Source organism: Channa argus, chromosome 6, assembly GCF_033026475.1.
Source record: "Channa argus isolate prfri chromosome 6, Channa argus male v1.0, whole genome shotgun sequence".
In the NCBI taxonomy this organism is placed as follows: Eukaryota; Metazoa; Chordata; class Actinopteri; order Anabantiformes; family Channidae; genus Channa; species Channa argus.
The window spans coordinates 25,344,231-25,364,997 of NC_090202.1; the positions used below are offsets into that span (position 1 = coordinate 25,344,231).

The following is a 20,767-nucleotide window of genomic DNA, read 5'->3' on the forward strand; positions in this document are numbered from 1 at the left end:
CAGTGTTATCATAATGCACACACAGCACATACAATATATGAAATAGACACCTACAGAATAGGAAAGGATGCATTGTATAATATAGATTCTGTTTGAGACTCTATATTAAGAATGTTTTCTGCAATCATATTGTTTAGTTTTGAATGTGTGTGTGTGTGTGTGTGGTCATGTGTTAGCAGCTTGTGTATCTGTTTTTAAGTGTGTGTTTTTATGTGTGAGTAGGAGTCTGGAGCGGCTTGATGAAAGCTCTTTGCTGTAGATCGTAGTGGCCTGAAAGGTTTCATGGTGCTCGGCTCGGTTGATTGTGCATCTAATTTGGAGTGTGCACTCCTGCAGCCAAGCACCATCAACTATGTTGTTTGATTAATAAACAGTTTGCCTTCCAGTTGTGGAGCCCGCGCTACTGTGCGATCTGTGATGTTGAAATCTTGTTATTGACGCTTGGATTTCTTTCAGCATTGTGGTAAAGATTTCTGTGCTGGGAGATTCTTCTGTTTTGAGTATTATCGCTAGCTTTGAGTTCACTACCTGTTCACACCAAAAACCCCTATGATTCCTTGTTGTGACCATTTGATAAGCTTGATTCATCCGCAGCATATTCAGCTAGCTGGGTCTGTTGGGGGAAAACTGTAGCTACATGTAGCTCAGTGTTACTCGATATGTGTCATATTTACTAACTGGGTTCATCTCTCATGTCTAATTTATTGACACCATTAAAGGAAACATTTATTAACTGTTTGAATGATGTTTTACATGGTTTCTGTAATATAATAAGAAAAACCTCCTGTCCATGGCTACAAGATGGACATTACTGCAGTGGGATTCTGTTGCCTGATCATCACAACACCTCTCACTGCCCAGAGAGCAACTTACACTATACACACTTGAGGGCAGAGAGGGTGCTGTGAGGCCAGACAACAGTCAGTAATGATCATTGTCAGCCTCAAGACAGGAGAGTGAGAGAATAGCTCCAATGCAATGGAGCTGACCCCACAGACTTGTGCTGTTCTATGTGCTGCCCAGTGGACTGGATATGCCCTGTCTGGCCACTGTACTACTAACAGTGAGGCTGCATTGTGTGTCATGACTGTATTGATGCAGCAATGAAGCACCTGAAACCTACCAGAGGTTGATGTTAAAAGTTCAAAGTTAGTCTGTCTTGTTGCTGATGAATAGCTGATGAATAATTATTTTTACCTAGTTCTTCAGCATGTTGTGATATTGTGTAAAATGTTACTCAGAAGTTGTTTTTTCGCCATCTCATTTTGTCAACATCCTGTCAGTTTCGCATAAGTAGTAGTTTTACATCACGGCACTTTTTCTGATGTCCCAAACATGGCTTTATTTTAAAAAAAAGATTTTTTTTTAATGTGTGAGACATAAGGATCTTTAAACCAGACAGTGACAGGCTGTTCTGAACTTTTCTCATTGTCTTTAGTCTGGAGGTTCAGAGCAGGAGCGTACCAAGAAGAAACGGCGGGGGGATCGTTACTCTGTGCAGACCTCCCTTATTGTGGCAGCACTAAAGAAGATGCTTCCCATCGGCCTCAACATGTGTTCTCCTGCAGACCAGGAGCTCATCAATGTTGCCAAGATCAGATACTCACTGGTACCTTTATGTATTTAAAGTCAACTTCTTCAATATAGTGTGTGCAAAAAGTCATAGTAGTCCAGAGCCATGGAGACTAACTTCTTTTCTCATTATTTATTTATTTATAACCTAAAATAGAATAAATAGTTACTACATGAGTTTTTTCTAGACTGTACAATATTTAGATTGTCTAGGATTAAATCAGTGTAATTCCAGCTTGGTCTGAAATTTGGCCTCTTGCCTTGTAGAAAGACACAGATAAAGAAGTCAGGGAGTTTTTGCACACCAATCTGCATCTGCAAGGCAAGGTAAGTAGTTTCTTTTAAATATTAAAGAATAGATTGAACATGTCGATTTCCTTGTAAATATCCTTACATGCTTTATACATATTTCTTTGTTTCAGGAGGAGGACCCAGCGATGCGCTGGCAGATGTCTCTTTACAAGGAGAGGTCTGGAAAGGCTGAAGATGCAGAAGACCCTGAGAAAGTGGTAAAAAGGGTCCAAGAGGTGTCTGCTGTCCTTTACCACATTGAATTGGTCAGTATAGACACAAACACAGGTGCCCTGCAAGCAAACACGCGTGACATTTGATTGTTTGAAAAAAGGATTTGTTCAGTAGGTGCTTTTTCTTGCTTCAGACTGAGCATCCCTTCAAGTCAAAGAAAATGGTGTGGCACAAGCTGCTGTCCAAACAGCGTCGTAGGGCTGTGGTGGCCTGTTTTAGGATGACACCTCTCTACAACATCCCAGCGTAATGATGCTCAACACGCTCTTAAAAAACATAATTTAAAATAATTGAATCATAAAGCTTTACATGACCCCACTGCAGAGCAACCCAATTATGTACTGATGAACTCTGTTCTCACAGGCACAGGGCAACTAACATGTTTTTGGACGCGTACAAGCGTAACTGGTTGGGGAACGAAGGCTACTCATTTGAGGACAAGATGATTGATGACTTATCGGTATGTCCTGTACTTCTAAGAGACACAAATAGTTATTTGTGGCATTTCCCACGGTGTGTACAAAATAATTTCAATATGATTCATTTTATGTATGTTCACTGATTAGAAAGCCATGGAGGAGGAGGAGGAAGAGGAAGAGGAGACTGAAATGAAGCCTGACCCCCTTCATCAGCTGATTCTTCATTTCAGCCGCACAGCTCTCACAGAAAAGACGTAGGAGCCTACATTCTACACATTATTAACTTATCTTTTCCTCATTGCTGTGGTTGACTGACCTGTGTTGTGCGTGTTGTTTCATTACAGCAAGCTTGACCTTGACCATCTTTATATATCATATGCTGATATTATGGCAAAGGTAAGTCTTTGTCGTTAAAAGCACAGTCTTAAACAATGTGATGTCTGTAAATGAAATGTCTGTAAACAATCATTGACACTGCACACCAAAAAGTTGATTCCCTATTGAATTTCATAATTATTTCATATATTTTCTTATATGACCTGGTACTTACTGTCATCTCCTTCCAGAGCTGTCACATTGGTGAGGAGGACGAAGGGGGAGAACAGGAGGGGGAGGAACCAGCCTTTGAGGTGCGACAGACAGAGATGGTATGGGGGGACCAGGGGAAGGGAGACAGGGGAGTCAGCGGAGAAGCAGCTCCCCACGCACTGAGTGACCACACCAAGACACACACTCGGCACACCCCCCCACCCCCCACCCTCACCCCACCCTTGCTACAACATTGCTCTTTTTTTCTCTTTCTGTCTTTTCTATCGTTCACTCACACCACTTGTCAATTTCCTGCTATGGTGGACTGACCTGTGCATGCCTTTGCTGGACTCTGGCCACCAATGGGATCAATTTGTCTTATTTCCTAAATTGCATGACCTGAGTGCAGAGAGATGGTGCAGCTAAAGACAACAAAATAAAAATGGGCCAAAAAGAACTACTGAGCTCAAAGTTCAGATTCACAATATCCAGACTGGAAAGGACATGACATTGTCTCCATCCATTGTTTGCATCCTACTCAGGAAACTGAGTAGGATGCAAACACCCAGAGCAGTCACTTTGCAGTGACTGGAAAGTGACTGGCAATTTGGATAAATGTAGTGGTGACCTGTTTTCCCTCAGAGGCCTGGTTTGGACATTGTAAAGTTGTAGCTATTGTGGTCCATGGTCCTATTCCTGGAGGGTAACATTCCATTTGCACCAAAACACCTTGCAAATCTTTTTAATTTGTTCAATGTTAATTTTTATTTTTATGGATTTACATCAAATGAACAAAATGACAATTCTTTTTGGTACCTGATGTGTGCTTAGTGATGATGCCATTCAAGACAAAATTGGGTGGTTATTTATCAGAAACTCTGATAACAGTTACTAAACTGAGCCTTGCAGCATGTTCATGAAAAGTAGAGCTAGTTCTTTTGTGCTGGTCTGTGATCAGTCTCGCTTACACTTTCATCATCCTTTTCTGACTCACACCCACTTGTATTCACCTAGTAACTGGGCTGTCCTCACCTGCTAAATGTGGACTCACCTTATATTGTAACTCTAATGTGAGAGCTAACAACTGATAAGCAACGGATTTTGTTTGTCTTTACTTTGAACTGAAGAATGTTAACAAATCTCCCTCTCTGTGCTCACCAAGGACTACAGTAAAAGCCTGCACAGTCAGCCGTACATACACTGTCCCAAATCCAAGCAGCACTACCAGATGCGCACGCACACACACACGCACATGCGTACATATTCTTATAATCATATACAGTACAATGTCTGATCACTTATCAGAAAGACATCATTTGCTCAAATGATAAGCAGAACCTCTGTAACCAGAGAAAGGTTGCTCTATATTTTTTTTAAAACACAGTCAGGCTTACGAGGGAGGGGGGCGGAGGGAGGGGTAGATTAAGTTCTGGGTGCTCTGGGTGGGGCTCTATGCATGATGGTGAGTGGGTGGGTAAATTCTAACCTCTTTTGTCAACAGGGTGGTATTTCGTAGCTGCTGTAATGTGTCATTTGTTCATTAGTGGTTCAATAGCACACTGAAAAAAGAGTGCAGTGGCTGTCTTCGTAATGTACTGCATTGTGTAGTATTATTGATTAAATGTGTTCAACAGTATTGCACAAGTTATTTACAGCAGTAAAGGCCTGTCTAATTGCTTAATTGCTCTTATTTTTTAATCTTAACAGATCACATCTTGATATACTGTACAGTGGACACTAAAAAAGACTTAAAAAGTTTTTACAAAATTATTTCTTTATTTAAAATTTTATGTGAAAAATGTCCTGCAACTGCAATTTCCAAATTTCCAAATCCAAAATTTGGAAATCAGTTGCTTAAAAAAGTAAAAAGCGCTTGAATTACTGTACATCAAGCATTTTTTTGATTTCACACGATGTCTATGCTAAATAATTAAATCTGGCTCATAGTCTTTATTTCAGCTCAAGTCCCTATTCACAGGGATTGTCCTATGGTAGAATAGGATCCTGCAGCAGTTAAGCGTAGTGGCAGAGCTTTAGGGCGTCAGATTGACACACTGAGCTGTACTGTCAGAAGCAGGCGCATGCAGTGAGGTAATCAGAGAACTTGGTTGCTTCCTCAGAAGAGTGTGTGAAGTGTGTGTTATGCACAGTGAAGAAATGTTTGCTGCCACCAAAGGTTTGGAAGATGTCAAGAGCTGAAATAACGATCTCTATCACTAATACACTTTGTGTTTCAGTGGAAGAGAGTGTGGGTATTGTGTTTGTGGATTATATTTTTGTGAGCGTTAATGAGCTGTTCTTTTAGATTTTCTGTTAAATCCTAAGCCAGTGTTGCAGCCAGCTCCTCAGCCAGAATCCTTCATGATTCCTAATATTCCCATGACCAATATATCATTTTTAACCCTTTAAAAGAATAGTTCATCACTTGAAAAAATGCTACGCTCAGATAGAAAGATTAAAACCAGCTTAATGTCAGTCCATCTCCTACATGAGGAGGTTCAGGTGAACCTTGCTTGTCACAAAGAACAACCACAGTTAACCTTATGTTATCAAAAGTTATAAAAAAAGAGAAATATTGTTTGTGTAGTCTATTTTGGGATAAAGACATGGATATAGATTCCAGGTTAGAGTTAGAAATAGAGGATGTTTTGTGTGTGTCTCTGGTTGTGTATTTGTGTGTGAGAGTGTGTGCGGGGGGCAGTGCAGTCTCTGTTGGCAGGGTTTCAGCTCGGTCGCTTCTGCTCTGCTCCACAGGAAAAGGAGATGGAGAAACAGCGGCTTCTGTACCAGCAGTCCCGTCTACACAACCGTGGGGCTGCAGAGATGGTTCTGCAGATGATTAGTGCCTGCAAAGGTTGGTGTTATACCCTAGGGCCACCCACTTACACATACGTGCACACACGTCACACCCATGGTCTCGTTGTCACTATGGTGAACATCTATTTTGTGTTACATGCCTCATTTACCATGAATGATACTGTAAACTACCCATGATCTGTTAGAACTAATATGTGCTTATGTGAGCTGTGTACCCATTATTTCCCATCCCATTAAGGCTATGAAAGGACAAAAATAAGAGATACATTGGCTTCCAAGGTTTAGTCTAAATCAAATCAGTGGTGTTTGAGATAATAAACAGCAAATGATGTGATTGTTGCACTTTGACTTGAGGTGTGTAATCCTGCTAAATGCTAAAAAAGCCTTTTGTTAAAGACATGTAAATAATCTTTGTAATGCACAACTTCTGACTTTTTGTTCAAAATAAAAGATTAGTGATAACTAACATTTATTGTGACGCAGTAATAAGTGATGTCCCCTTTGATTTTGTTCTTGGCCAAAAATTGTTGCAGAGCTCTTAAGTTTCCCTTTGTTTCAGGTGAACCTGGAGCCATGGTTTCTTCCACACTCAAACTGGGGATCTCCATCCTCAACGGAGGCAACAGTGATGTACAGCAGGTAATAAAATTACTGTATACTGTACGTAGTTTTACATATATTATGATGTAGATGATTATATCGTATTATTTTATTGCAGAGCTAGAATAAATTATCAATGAAGCTTTTTGTTCCTTTAACTACATCACCCACCACCTTAATCTTAATCAGTAAAATTAGATTTTATTGTTGTTGTTTTTTTGTCTGTGTGCAGAGAATGCTGGACTATCTGAAGGACAAAAAGGATGTGGGATTCTTTCTCAGCATTCAGTCTCTGATGCAGACCTGCAGGTTTGTAATGAATGGTTATTAACCGCTCTTGTTTGAAAGACGCTTCTGCTTTAAACAATACTTTGTGAACATCCAATATGTATTGTTCATTGGACTGTATGTTTGTAAAAAGGGACTGAGTTTAACCGTGTTTGATGTTGACAGCGTTTTGGATCTAAATGCTTTCGAGAGACAGAACAAGGCTGAGGGACTTGGAATGGTTTCAGAAGAAGGCACCAGTGAGTGTGGTCTACAGCCTTTCACTATCACACAGTGTCTAAACACACACTCACGCAGACGGTTACATTACCACACACTAATACACTCCCAGCTCATCATTTTCCTACTTCTATGATAAAATGGGAATTTTTGTACAGGCAGTTCTGGTGTGTAGTCTATTCCTATGTGCATCTAGTGTGTGTGTGTGTCCAAGTGTGTCAGTTTATGGATCCCTGGGTCGTTTTTCTGTGTGTTCAAAGTGTTTAGAGCCATGACATTCTTGTATTAGTCACAGCATTTTGATTGTTGATGTATGAAATGGTTTATCATCCTCTGACAGCAATGAGATATTTGGACTCACTGTCTCTCTTTGTCTTTCTCTCCCACATCTCGTTCAATTTGCCTCTTTCAACCCTTTACCCTTCATGCCCATGTCCTTCCCACTCGTCAATTTGCTGCTCTCACGGTTCTCAGATATGAAGCTAGAACGTGGTAAATGAAACTTTGCTGTCATATATTTTCTTTCTTGCTCTCCTTTCTGTCCTCTGTCTCTTCTAGCTCTCAATCAGCTGATTAGTCTTTTCCATGCTTTGGACTCAATATGCATTTCATTTCACACTCAAGGAACAACGGAAATGAAGCTCTACACTCACTTCCTTAATGTGTTTTATAATGGAAACCTTGCATTGATACACATGCTACTGCAACATGACTAAAGCTTTGTATCTTTGCCTTTTCCTTTAGAAGTGATTGTAAAGTTTTATTTTTATCCTTGAGTGTTTTCTCACAGATCTACTGTAACTCTGAGGCTCTCAGTCTTCTGACTGATCAGTGGGAAGGCTGTAACCTCCTTGTTCCTCTCCCACTTATTTATCTTAAGTGGATCTTAGAGATTCTTAGAGGACTACTCTGACCCTGTGTCCTAGCAACTCTGAAATGAATTGCAGCAGCAGTAGGCGCTCTAAGCTCTCTATACACCATTAAATGATATATAAATGATAGTTTGGCCCTTATGTGGTTGCATTGCCAGCATCGACCCACACGGCTGGACCATCTGTGTCAATTCACTTCATATGAACCCTCACATTCTGTAATATTCCTCCTATGTTTTTCACAGGTTTATTTTATCCTGTTTATAATGACAGCATTCTAGGATGTTTTGTGGAATATAAGGCCACAACATTTACGTGTGGCCTTGTTGTTGGAAATGTTCAACAGGAGAACCAGCAGGGTACAGTAAAGCAAGTGCAGCCACGGAAGGCTGTTGCTGGTAGTTCCAGTAAGACTGCAAACTCTTGCGAAAGACCCAAGATATGATGAATCATGTTCCTTGTAATTATGTTAGTCCTCATAACCTCTCAACTTTGTTGTATGTGACCCCATCCCTTTGTTTGATATATATGTACAGTAGGATAGTTAGACAGCAGTGATTATGATTACACATCGCACTGTTGGCACTGCGTACGTGATAGTTTTTATAGGAAAATATTTCTTGATTAAATGGTAGCATGCTTTTACATTTTTGAGAAAGCCACAGTTTTGATAAGTTGCCACATTTTAAAAACAGGGGATATTTAAACGCCTCTAATATTTTAGTCTTTATTTACTTAAAACCCTCCTGCCCACACGTAGAAAGCCGTACCCATTAGCTTTAAGTGAATTAGTTGTTATTTACCTCCTCAGTGACATTATGGCATTTCCCAGCATTACATAGACATTAGTGAGCACTTAATGTTGTTATTCCCCAATATCTATGCACATAGATTATTGGAGTTTAGAGTTCAGTAGATCTGTCCTGCATGACAGTGTGCCTTAAAGATATCTCTGTGTGTCTGTGTTCACTGTTATTATTTGTGTCATGGGTGTTTCCTCTGTTGTGTTGGTGTAGATGTGTTATTCCCTGGTTTTCTGTTTTTATTTATCTATGTTGTCCTTGTCCATTTACGTGTGTTTCACCTGCTGTTCTGTTGAATTTTGTTGACTAGCTGTTTTGTGTAAAGTATCTGGGGGACTGCACAGAGGTAAAATTTGGGGAAGAAAGCAAGTGAGTCAGTGTGGATGCTTCAGGCTTCTTTTCTTGGTAACTAACAGGCATTCAGTTTTATTGGTTTTCACTAACTCACTATTCTAATACAACACAGGAGTGTGAGACGATGGCACTTACAGTTTTACTGTGCAAGACACACCTACAGTACACACAGTGTATTCAAACATGTGTATACCACATACAGTACATACACTAATCATTGTCTCTGAATGTTTTCACATACACAGTGTACTCTGCCTGAGTTCTATCTACTGCTGTATATCACTATTTGAGTAGAAAATTATTGCACCTAATTGTTTTGGTACATTTAAAGACAGTGCCCACATTTTTGAGCAGAGTGATGCAAGGGAACATTTAAATGTTAAACAGTATTAAGAGACAGAATCAACCCAAGTTAATGAGTAACACACACTGGTATTTTCTTTAATACACCTAATCACTTGCGCAAATTGTTTGTTATAATTGTGTAACCTAACAGAATAACTCATCCAAATTACTGTTTACACTGTATATGCTCTATACACTCCACAGGGACTGGTTATACTTTAATTTGCTCAGATTCATTTGGACTTTCTTTGTTTCTCTGCCCAGATGAGAAGGTGATGGCTGACGATGAATTTACATGTGACCTCTTCCGCTTCCTGCAACTTCTTTGTGAGGGTCACAATAATGGTGAGTCAGTGTCGACTAGAACTGTCTCTAGGTGGATTAAAGTGAACTGCACAAGCTGCTTGATTCCTACCCGGCAATGCAATGTTGAAGGCTATGACCTAGTGTGTCTTCACTAATATTTAACCATTCTAAGAGTGTCAGCTTTTTATACGTACGTATAGCTATTCTGTACACACATGTGATGAATTAGGATGCATTACCTGGATTCATTACAAGTACACCTGTTTCTAGTATTTAAATACTAGATTTCAATGAAAAACTTGTCTTATATTAGTTGTTGAAAACTACATTTAAAGTGTTGGCTTGTCTTGACTGTGGTCAGATTTTCAGAACTACCTGAGAACCCAGACCGGCAGCACGACTACCATCAATGTCATCATCTGCACTGTGGACTACTTGCTTCGACTACAGGTCCCTCTGATATACTGTTACCGTCTTTCTGATGTCTAAATCAATTCAACACGAAGCTATTAGTACACAACATTGAATCATGGTCCATTTACTGAGGCCTTTTTGACAAAAACATACAGAAAGTATTTTTACCCTATTTAAAGTAACTCGCTGGTTTTTAGTCATCACACAGCAGTGAATATGTGAGTTCCAAGTCAGTGAATTTCTTTTGGAGCACAGTCCCCCTTTAAATGTCTCTAGGAATATACATTTTTCTAAAGAGAAGCTATTGCACAGTACATGCAATGATTTGAACTTTCAATTGGTTCAGTTTGGCAGTAAGTACTTTAAAAAAATTTAAAAAGTAACCGTATACTTTATTTTGTCCACTACAGGAGTCAATCAGTGACTTTTACTGGTACTACTCCGGAAAAGACATCATAGATGAGCCTGGTAAGAGGAATTTCTCCAAAGCAATGACTGTGGCCAAACAGGTCTTCAATAGCTTGACTGAATACATCCAGGTGAGGAACCAGATTCTCTGTATACATTTTAATTTTTGCATATGTGTATCACAAATCATAACCCATTGAAGCTCGCAAACTGACAGATAACAACAACAACACATAATGGCATGAAGCTTTATTTTTAACCGCTGTCACTTAATGTTTGAGCAATCTTCCCAACTGGACATAAATGTATAAGAACTACTAATATGTAGACAAAGTTTGTTTCAGAACATTTACTTTGAAACTATTTTGTTATGTGTGTCTGTTAGGGTCCATGCACTGGTAACCAGCAGTCTCTGGCACACAGCAGATTGTGGGACGCTGTTGTGGGCTTCCTGCACGTATTTGCTCATATGATGATGAAGCTTGCTCAGGTAAGAGACACCTTGAGAGCAAATGTTCATTTAACTTTTTTTAACATACTTTGTAGTTACTTCCCTGAGTAATAAATTCTCTTTGGATCATTTTTAAGAACAATGCATTTTAAAATTATCCAAATGTCTCCATGTTTGTTATTATTGACCAAAAGATGAATGAAACCAATGTTCACTTAAAACCAACCATGTTTACATTTTTACATATTACATTTCAGTTAATGTGTCCACTCTGAATATACTAATTTTGTTAACTGTCTCTCTTGTCCTCGCAGACTAAACTATGCATGCATTCCATTGTTTTTTGTGTTTGTTTAATGAGATGGCTTTTGAATCTTAATTAGCTTTTCAGTTTCTTTTAAATGTCAGATTGCTTCTGATTTTTTATTGAGCCATTTTGAAGTTTAAGAGAGTCCGTGATAACATGTAAAAATAATACCACGTCATTTATTTATTCTTTTGTAGTTTAGACAAACTGACAGATTCATTTATAAATAAATACATTAAATAATAAATTATTTGAAATTGAATTGTTACTTTGATTTTCCTGCATTTATTAGCTTTGTTACTCGGTATAGTTAGTTTGATAGAATCAGATTTCCAGATAGCATTCAGATATGTTTTAAAATTCTGCAGCTTACAATTCTCCATCATTTACATTGCCCTCCTTGTTTTCTTATTGTATTGTAAAAAAGGAACTCTGTTAGACACTGTCCCTGAATACAGAGAAAATGTATTACAGGTGTATTCAGAGCCTTCCTTCCTCCCGTGCTGCAGGCACTTTTTCAGACATGAGAAAAGATGGCCTGTCTACAGTAACAGAGGCATTTTCTTCCGTCCTCTTAGATTAGCCTATGTTTCCATTGTTTGTGTTGCTTTCCATCACATTCTGTGTACTATATGCTAGTAAAAATGCATATTCTTTATTTAAAAATGCTTACCCAGGATCATTTCTGGAGTAGAGCACAATCTGAGGTAGTGTCTCTTAGCATTTACTATCTCAGACAGAAGCAAATATCTCAAATTAAACTTTATTTACAATCTAATTGTACATTGTAAAAGAATATTTATATATGCATTTTTCTGTGTTTACCATTATTGCAGGACTCCAGTCAAATTGGACTGTTAAAGGAACTGTTGGACTTGCAGAAGGACATGGTAGTGATGCTTCTGTCTCTGCTTGAAGGTACTGCATGGTGCCCATCCCAGTCTCTACTTTCTGTCGTTTATTTTTTTTTGTACTTTCCTCACCTTCTCTCACGGTGTTCTTCTCCTAGGTAATGTTGTGAATGGCACCATTGCCAGGCAGATGGTCGACATGCTCGTGGAGTCCTCCAGCAATGTGGAGATGATCCTCAAGTTTTTTGACATGTTCCTCAAGCTCAAGGACATAGTGGCCTCTGATGCCTTCCGAGACTATGTGACTGATCCCCGTGGACTTATCTCCAAGAAGGATTTCTCCAAGGCCATGGACAGCCAAAAACAATACTCTCCATCAGAAATCCAGTTCCTCCTCTCCTGTTCAGAAGCTGACGAGAATGAAATGATCAACTTTGAGGAATTTGCTGACCGTTTCCAGGAGCCGGCCAAAGACATTGGTTTTAACATCGCCGTTCTGCTCACAAACCTGTCAGAGCATGTGCCTCACGACACCCGTCTACAAAACTTCCTGGAGCAGGCCGAGAGCGTGCTTAACTATTTCCGCCCTTTCCTTGGCCGTATTGAGATAATGGGTGCCAGCAGAAGAATTGAACGCATTTATTTTGAAATCAGCGAGGCGAACCGCAACCAGTGGGAAATGCCGCAAGTCAGAGAGTCCAAACGACAGTTCATCTTTGATGTGGTCAATGAGGGCGGTGAGAGTGAGAAAATGGAATTGTTTGTAAACTTTTGTGAGGACACCATCTTTGAGATGAACATTGCTGCATCTATCTCTGAGCCTGAGGGAGATGGTGTAGAAGAAAAAGATGATGAGGAAGAAGAGGAGGGTGCAGGAGATGAAGTGGAGTCTGGAGAAGGAGAGGAAGGCAATGGGGAAGGGGAAGCACCGGAGTCAGCCTTTGCAGATTTCCTGAAAAGTGTGGTTAACTTCTTCAACATGTTCACCTTCCGTAACCTGCGGCGACACTACCGCAAACTTAGAAAAATGACTATTAAGGAAATGGTGATCGGCCTGGTCACATTCATCTACACCATGCTGATGGGTATCCTGATGTTTGTCTACAGCATATGTAAGGGCTTCTTCACACTCATATGGAAGGCACTGTTTGGTGGAGGCTTAGTGGAGGGTGCCAAGAAGATGACAGTGACTGAGCTCCTAGCCAGTATGCCAGATCCAACGCAGGACGAAGTCCACGGGGACCTGCCACCTGAACCAGGGTCTAGAGAAGTTCAAGATGCAGATGGAGCAGCAGAACATATAGATGCTGTAGGAGGAGAGGAGGAAGAAGAGGAGGGAGAGGAGGGAGAAGGTGGACGCCTGCCTGGTTTCAACACTCCTGGGGGCCTTGGAGACTTTGGTGAGACTACACCTGAGGAGCCTCCCACACCAGAGGGCACACCACTGCTGAAGAGGAAATTGGTGAGTTTTGTCTTGTAGGGTTTTGTCATTTGTATGCTCTCCGTTATTCACTTAATTAACAGCTAACTGTTATTAAAACAGCTGGCTGCCGCCGTGGGAGGACAAGGAGAGGAAGAAAAAACTGAACCTGAGGAAGAGGCCCCTCAGGAGACTGAGAAAGCAGAGTAAGTAGTCTGCTTTTTATGGATTATGGTAAAACGGTTTTCCTCAAAATAATACAGAAATACTGCTAAATCTAATGAACACCAAAATACAACTTCAGAGTTTAACATTTATTACACATTTTCTAAAAATGACCAAGGAAACATCTGATTACGTACCAAGATTTGATCATTTCAATGTCTGCTTTTAATTGAATTGAATGCATTTATTTAACCAGGTAAGTTAATTGAGAATCAATTCTCATTTACAAAACCGACCTGACTGACCGCTAAATCAGGGGAAGTCCTGAGGCCGGAGAAAAGTATTTTGTGTTAAAAGAAAACACTTCCCTTCTTATTTTATTCAGCACTGAAAATGGCGAGAAGCCAGAGAAGCCAGAGAAGCCAGAGAAGCCAGAGAAGGCAGAGAAGGCAGAGAAGGCAGAGCCTGAACCTGAGGTGAAGGAAGAACAACCTGAGGAGGAAGAGATAAAGACAGTAAAGACCAAGGCCAAAAAAGACAAGAAAGCTGCTGAGGATGGCTTTGAGCTGTGGAATGAGCTGGAGGTTCAGAGGATTAAATTTATGGTGGGTACCTGTCTGTCACAGACACTACAGATTTTTTGATTTCCAGGATGATGTTAGTTGCCCTATGACCCCATAGCTCGTCATGTGCTGTGACATGTTTGATTTAAAGGGAGTGTAGATGCTGGAATTTGAGTCTGACCTGCTCGACCAGTTAGTTGGGTATTTTGTTCCATACACAGAGACATTTTAATTCTTTTTAGAATCACGGTGTTTTTGGTAAACTAATTGATTTTAAACTTTAATCCAGAGGTACCTTTTATACTTCGCTCATAACTTAATCAATTCTTTTTTTCCTCCCAGAACTACCTTTCTCGCAACTTCTACAACCTTCGGTTCCTTGCCTTATTCATCGCCTTCGCTCTCAATTTCATCCTGCTCTTCTACAGGGTCTGTGCATTTGTAACTTATTTTAGATGAGACACGACTCTGCATTACATGAGCAAAGCACCGTTCTACATGTATTTCACTCAGTCTGTATTCACAGTTTTCTTTTAATGCGCTCAACTTTGCCACATGGAAAAAAATACACTTAGCCAGACTCAGTCTATCTTTTCTAGGTGTCTGACAGTCCTCCAGGTGAGGAGGACTTTGAGGGCTCCGGCTTCTTTGAAGGCTCTGGCCTATTTGAAGGCTCTGGTGCTGAAGACGATGGCTCTGGATTAGATGACGGAGGAGAAGATGATGAGGAAGAAGGTCCCTTGTACTACTTCTTGGAGGAGAGCACTGGCTACATGGAACCAGCCATGGCCTTCCTTGGGATAGTGCACACCATCATCTCCTTCCTTTGCATTATTGGTTACAACTGCCTAAAGGTAGGTGGTCTTTGCTGGGCTCCACAAAAATTCACTTGTGATTTTGTGTTTGCTTGTATGTTTCATGCTGTTCACCTTTGTTTTCCCCGTATGCTTCAGGTCCCTCTGGTTATTTTCAAGAGAGAGAAGGAGCTCGCCAGAAAGCTGGAGTTTGATGGCCTCTATGTCACTGAGCAGCCTGAAGATGACGACATCAAGGGCCAGTGGGACAGATTGGTGCTCAACACTCCGTAAGACCTCTTCTACATTAGCAAATAGAAAAATGGATGTGCAGTTGAAACTGAGCAGACCTGAAATTTCAGCCCAGCCTCATTATCTTCAGTTTGAAATTGTTGCAGACCCAGAAGCTACTGTAACATTTTCAGTACTGATGCCAACGTTTTAGCATTAAACCTCCTCAGATATTAAAACCAATACAGCTCTTGTATTGCTTGATAAAACTGTCTTACTAGTTAACACAAGAACTAAAATCAGTTTCACACATATTTTTAACATTTTCACAAAACCTGCTAAATAAAATAAAAAGGGCTGGCAGAGCCATGACCTCACACAAGTCAGCCGTGTTGCATTTGCCTCAGAGTGGTGCATGGGTGATGGTCTGTCTCAAGGACAAAATCATCAGTATTCACTGTTATCATTTTAATATTAATATTAATGAAATAATTAATGTTTAATAGAGATGTATCTATATTTTATATCTCCGTAGAACCTCACCCAAACCCTGAGTATTCATTTTAAATGTGCTTGAATTAATGAAATACCAGTTATACTTGGGTCAGGTTGCAGACCTCTAATATTAAGTATGAACATTTGAGAATTTTCTGTGAAATATGTATTGTGTTTTACTTTTAATGCAGCACTTTCCCTAACAATTACTGGGACAAGTTTGTGAAAAGAAAGGTGAGTGTTTTAGGTTTGGTTTACATTATGATCCGTGTTATTGCCGGTATGTCTCGCAGTGAAATGACATTTGTGGTATGTCCAGGTTCTGGATAAATATGGTGACATCTACGGGAGAGAGAGGATTGCAGAGTTGCTTGGTATGGACTTGGCCTCTCTGGACGTCAGCGCCATGACTCATGAAAAGAAGCCTGAACCTGACACCTCCATGTTCAGTTGGTATGTACTGTTCTTCCTGACATAACCATGAACATGAACAAGCAACACAAAACGCTGCAGATTAAACCCGCTCTCCTCCTTTCCGCAGGGTAACATCTATTGACATCAAGTACCAGATCTGGAAGTTTGGTGTTGTTTTCACTGACAATGTGAGTTGAGGAACAAATTCTCGGTATAATATTGACAGTGAGAGTCATCACGTACAGTAAGTGTGGTGTTACTAACAGCCCTTCTTTTGTCTCTCAGACCTTCCTCTACCTGGTTTGGTACATGTTAATGTCTCTGCTTGGACATTACAACAACTTCTTCTTTGCCTGTCATCTTCTGGACATTGCCATGGGTGTCAAAACCCTGCGCACCATTCTCTCCTCTGTCACTCACAATGGCAAACAGGTCAGCACATTTCCGCAATAATGATGCATCAAGAGACTTTCTGCACAGCTGTTTCCCCATTAGAAACTCAGTCCTGACCTTGCACTTGCACCTATCCATCTGTTCCCTGCAGCTGGTGATGACAGTGGGTTTGCTGGCTGTCGTCGTGTACCTGTACACTGTAGTCGCTTTCAACTTCTTCCGCAAGTTCTACAACAAAAGTGAGGACGAGGACGAACCAGACATGAAGTGTGATGACATGATGACAGTAAGTGGGCGAAGATATGGTTGTAGGAGAGATCAGTAGAATAGAGTATGAACTGGGAACTGACAGCTTTTCCTTGGTTTGTTTATGCTGATGTGTTATAATGTTCTAAGCTGACCTCTGTCCTTACTCCCTGCTGCAGTGTTACCTGTTCCACATGTATGTCGGTGTGCGTGCTGGGGGGGGCATTGGAGATGAAATTGAAGACCCGGCCGGGGATGAATATGAGCTCTACAGAGTGGTCTTTGACATCACCTTCTTCTTCTTTGTCATTGTCATCCTACTGGCTATAATTCAGGGTATGAAGCGTCCTGTCTTTGATATTTTAGTGATGGGTTTTGTTTCCTTTTTTCCTTTTGATTTTCTTAAACAACGGTGTTATGTGTCGCTCGTAAATAATTAGACTGCCTGACATTCCCTTGTGTAAAAATTACTATAAAATAGTCTAAAACTGAGAAAATCTGTCATAAAACAGTCACGTGTTTTCTGTAGGTTCTTTGATACAGTTTGGTATTAATGTGTGGCAAATGTGGCAGAGGTAATAAATTGGTCAACTTATCTGTTACATTGGCACAAAAAGAAATTAACTCTGCTAACAAAATGCCAACAAATTGTTGGATGTTAAATCCTAGTTTTAGGAGTTTAAAGACTTTTAATGTCTATATCCGTTAATCAGCATCCCTCTTTCTACAAAATAGAGACATCTAGATTTGACTTTTTAGATGTGTCTTCGGACTAATACAGGTTCAGTATTTGCACGTCCAGAATGGACTCCGATCTGCCTGGGGACGTATGTAATTGTTAGGGTATTTGGACGTTCTGTGAAAACCTATTTTTGATATCTAGTGACATTGTGAAGATGTCTACAGGATGTCTACATTCAATTTTCAGATGATGTCCCAAATAGACTTTGAGAAAACTTTCATTCTAGCTACTCAGAGGATCCCTTTAAAATAAATGTCCATGGTACAATGTGCCCTGAGTGAACAGGTTTGGTTGAAGCTTTGAGGAAAAAGGGATATACAGCACAATTCTAAACCAGAGGGGAATGTCTGTCAAATTAAAATCTGACAGACATTTAAAATTCTGAGCTACAGTCTAATGAGAAATAATGCCGTGTCTGTCAGGTTTGATCATTGATGCCTTTGGAGAGCTGAGAGACCAGCAGGAGCAGGTCAGAGAGGACATGGAGGTAAGATTATGTGACCAGTTAAGTTAAACCACTGTCAAAGTTCCTTCGGTTTCAAGACAGAACCGGGATTAAACTGACCCGTCCTTTCTGCTTCTAGACCAAGTGTTTCATCTGTGGAATAGGAAGTGACTACTTTGACACGACGCCGCATGGCTTTGAGACACACACCTTAGAAGAGCATAACTTGGCCAACTACATGTGAGTGACCTTTTAGCACTGCAGAAGTTCCTTTTTAACATATTATTTCCTTATTTTCCATCACAAATGGAACACGTCTTTGTTTAAATTGAATCTCACTAAACAAATTCCTCTTTCTCTTTCAGGTTCTTCCTAATGTATCTAATCAATAAAGATGAAACAGAACACACAGGACAGGTCAGTAATTCTACAGGTTAATGGTAAAAGAAAACATGCTTGTCTTTAGTAAATTCACCAAATACTAAAATTATCATTCCTAAAAATGTTTTGTCGTATATTGCGACACGTTTCTCTCTTCAGGAGTCGTATGTGTGGAAAATGTACCAGGAGCGATGCTGGGACTTCTTCCCTGCTGGAGACTGCTTCAGGAAGCAGTATGAGGATCAGCTTGGATAACATCCAGCATTGTTAACGTGCGTCTGATGGGAGAAAAAAAGAGGAGAGGATAAATGAAGGGAGGCAAATTCAGAGAGAATAAACACTGGAAATTTAGAGATTAAACATGTCTGCTCCTTAGTTTTACCCTTTGCACATTTCTCTCCTCTGTTGAAGCTATGCACACTTTGACTGCACGTGTACCACCTGCAGTGAAAGCTTGTATTGGATTTGATTTTAAAACAGCAGAAAAATAATATCAGAGGCGTAAAAAGACCCAAGAAGCCAGGGGCCTCTTTATTCCACTATGAGTACACTACATGGCCTTTTTTTTTGGTGTAAAATATTTATTGATTGCCTTGCATAAAACCTGGGGCTATACACAATAGACTCTTCAAGTCGCCACTGCTGTAAAAATGATAGTGCCTGTAGCAATGTCACTACTCTGGCAGTTTAGATTTTTAGCTTTTCTATGTTTGTTTGAGGTTAGGGTGGGTATATTTCATTCATGTTGTAGTGATGTTGGGATGTGTTTGGCTGCTGCCATCTGGCATTTCATTTCCGATTTCTGGTGTTTCTGTGACAGAGCGTCGGTATTTTTGAGGGAGCAATGGAACCCCCCCCCCCCCCCCCCGTCTCTCACTCCTTTCCTTCCTATTTCAAGACTTAGAAATGTGTCATCAAACAAGCAATCATGTTTTGAAACTTGTTGTACTGACTTGTCAAGCTAATAAACGGCGTATCAGCTGGAAATGTGACCTAAACGGGTTTGAATCAGCTGTTCCGAGAAACCCAGTTTGCACTCTGAAGTCTTACAATGCCCCCCTGGATGTATGTGGTCCCTATCACTGGCGTCTCTGTGCCAATTAAGATCGACGATGATGTATACACACATACGGAATAGGAGGATGCGGGGGTTATTTATTTATTGTTTGTATGCCGATCACATTAACGGAAGACGACCGTTATACCCGTTTGTATTTTTGGCCAATAGTCTGTTTTCTAACAATTTCTGCACAAATAAGTTTTGTCAGTGCATTAAAATAGATAATGAATGTATTTAATCTATACATTTTGGCCAAGGTGTCATCTGTATAACTGAGTAATGACTAGGCTGCTTAGGGGCCTTTTGACAAAGAGACATTTTACGTAAATCATAGATACATATATTTATTTTTCTTTAGAGCTTTAAAGAATTTAAACGATACATGCTACTTTGTCGGACACGAACACGTCATTTGTCTTATTTGTGAAGTCCACAGTGGTGGAATTGGCTTCACTCTGAAGCGAACACCCAGTTTGCGGTCGGGTAGAGAACATTAGCCTTTGTTTTTTGCTAGCTAGGTTTTTATGATGCTGTAGGTATTTTTAGGAATCCAACATATGAGTTATTTTTCTCAGTCAACAAAGTCACGTGTGATGTGATCTCGCACAGTTCTGTCTCCCTAAGCCTCTTTCGGACAGCATGCAAACTCAAACTCTCCAAACTCTTTGCTAGAGACAGAGCAGTATTCTTTTTTTGTGTGCGCGCATTCGTTAATGGTATAGAGCTGAATGGAGATCACCACTGTCTGCCTGAGTGTCCACTGACTGAACCCTGTGTTTCAATACAAAATAAACAGATTATTTTAAAGAGAATCAGAACACGTGTTTTTTTTTTTATTTACATGCACAGTGCTGTTCATGACTTTGTAAACATGAATACTTAACAACAACACATATTCAGTACAAGCTGTTATTACATTTGGGAAGCACTTTATTGCATAAAAGGCTGATAGCTTTAATAAAAATATCTAATATCCATTGGCAAAGTATGTTTGCAAAAAAATATATTCAAATCCTGCTTCAAGTGGTTCTCATCGTACTTACATGCACTAACAATAATATGAAGACAAACGTTGACAAATAATACACAAAGCTGGGTAACAATCGGTAAAGATGACATATGGATATTATGTACAAGAAAGTCGCTGAGAAAGACATGGTACACGAGTACACATTTGTAAATGAAAATTAGGAGGGAACTTTACCGTATATGCATACAGTATATTTTGTAAGTAAATAAAATATTATGAATAAAAACTTAAAAGTGTTATTGCACAATGTTTGCTTCATTCTATATCGATTTGTAGCACGGCGGCTGTATTTACAGTACGTCATAGCGC

The 20,767-nt window shown here is 40.0% G+C and overlaps 1 protein-coding gene across 15 annotated transcripts in view; it reads left to right on the top strand.

Annotated features, from left to right (window-relative positions):
• ryr1b (ryanodine receptor 1b (skeletal)) overlaps positions 1–20,240 on the top strand; it is a 63,941-nt gene extending 43,701 nt beyond the window's left edge. For 5 of the 15 annotated variants that reach the window (XM_067508291.1, XM_067508292.1, XM_067508290.1 and 2 more), the window contains 35 exons: positions 1,439–1,609; positions 1,840–1,899; positions 1,995–2,129; positions 2,231–2,343; positions 2,461–2,557; positions 2,664–2,770; positions 2,861–2,912; positions 3,083–3,163; positions 5,799–5,898; positions 6,421–6,500; positions 6,694–6,770; positions 6,915–6,988; positions 7,443–7,460; positions 9,607–9,687; positions 10,010–10,098; positions 10,473–10,601; positions 10,856–10,960; positions 11,906–11,935; positions 12,065–12,146; positions 12,238–13,541; positions 13,623–13,705; positions 14,050–14,269; positions 14,570–14,656; positions 14,827–15,081; positions 15,181–15,311; positions 15,939–15,981; positions 16,067–16,200; positions 16,289–16,349; positions 16,447–16,593; positions 16,706–16,840; positions 16,980–17,136; positions 17,965–18,029; positions 18,127–18,227; positions 18,353–18,404; positions 18,528–20,240. In XM_067508291.1, the coding sequence (XP_067364392.1) occupies positions 1,439–1,609; positions 1,840–1,899; positions 1,995–2,129; positions 2,231–2,343; positions 2,461–2,557; positions 2,664–2,770; positions 2,861–2,912; positions 3,083–3,163; positions 5,799–5,898; positions 6,421–6,500; positions 6,694–6,770; positions 6,915–6,988; positions 7,443–7,460; positions 9,607–9,687; positions 10,010–10,098; positions 10,473–10,601; positions 10,856–10,960; positions 11,906–11,935; positions 12,065–12,146; positions 12,238–13,541; positions 13,623–13,705; positions 14,050–14,269; positions 14,570–14,656; positions 14,827–15,081; positions 15,181–15,311; positions 15,939–15,981; positions 16,067–16,200; positions 16,289–16,349; positions 16,447–16,593; positions 16,706–16,840; positions 16,980–17,136; positions 17,965–18,029; positions 18,127–18,227; positions 18,353–18,404; positions 18,528–18,623 (4,752 nt within the window). In that variant the 3' untranslated portion in view covers positions 18,624–20,240. The remainder of the gene's footprint in view (positions 1–1,438; positions 1,610–1,839; positions 1,900–1,994; positions 2,130–2,230; positions 2,344–2,460; positions 2,558–2,663; positions 2,771–2,860; positions 2,913–3,082; positions 3,164–5,798; positions 5,899–6,420; positions 6,501–6,693; positions 6,771–6,914; positions 6,989–7,442; positions 7,461–9,606; positions 9,688–10,009; positions 10,099–10,472; positions 10,602–10,855; positions 10,961–11,905; positions 11,936–12,064; positions 12,147–12,237; positions 13,542–13,622; positions 13,706–14,049; positions 14,270–14,569; positions 14,657–14,826; positions 15,082–15,180; positions 15,312–15,938; positions 15,982–16,066; positions 16,201–16,288; positions 16,350–16,446; positions 16,594–16,705; positions 16,841–16,979; positions 17,137–17,964; positions 18,030–18,126; positions 18,228–18,352; positions 18,405–18,527) is intronic. The other 10 variants (XM_067508294.1, XM_067508298.1, XM_067508304.1 and 7 more) reach the window with 5 other exon arrangements.
• Positions 20,241–20,767: the final 527 nt, after the last annotated feature.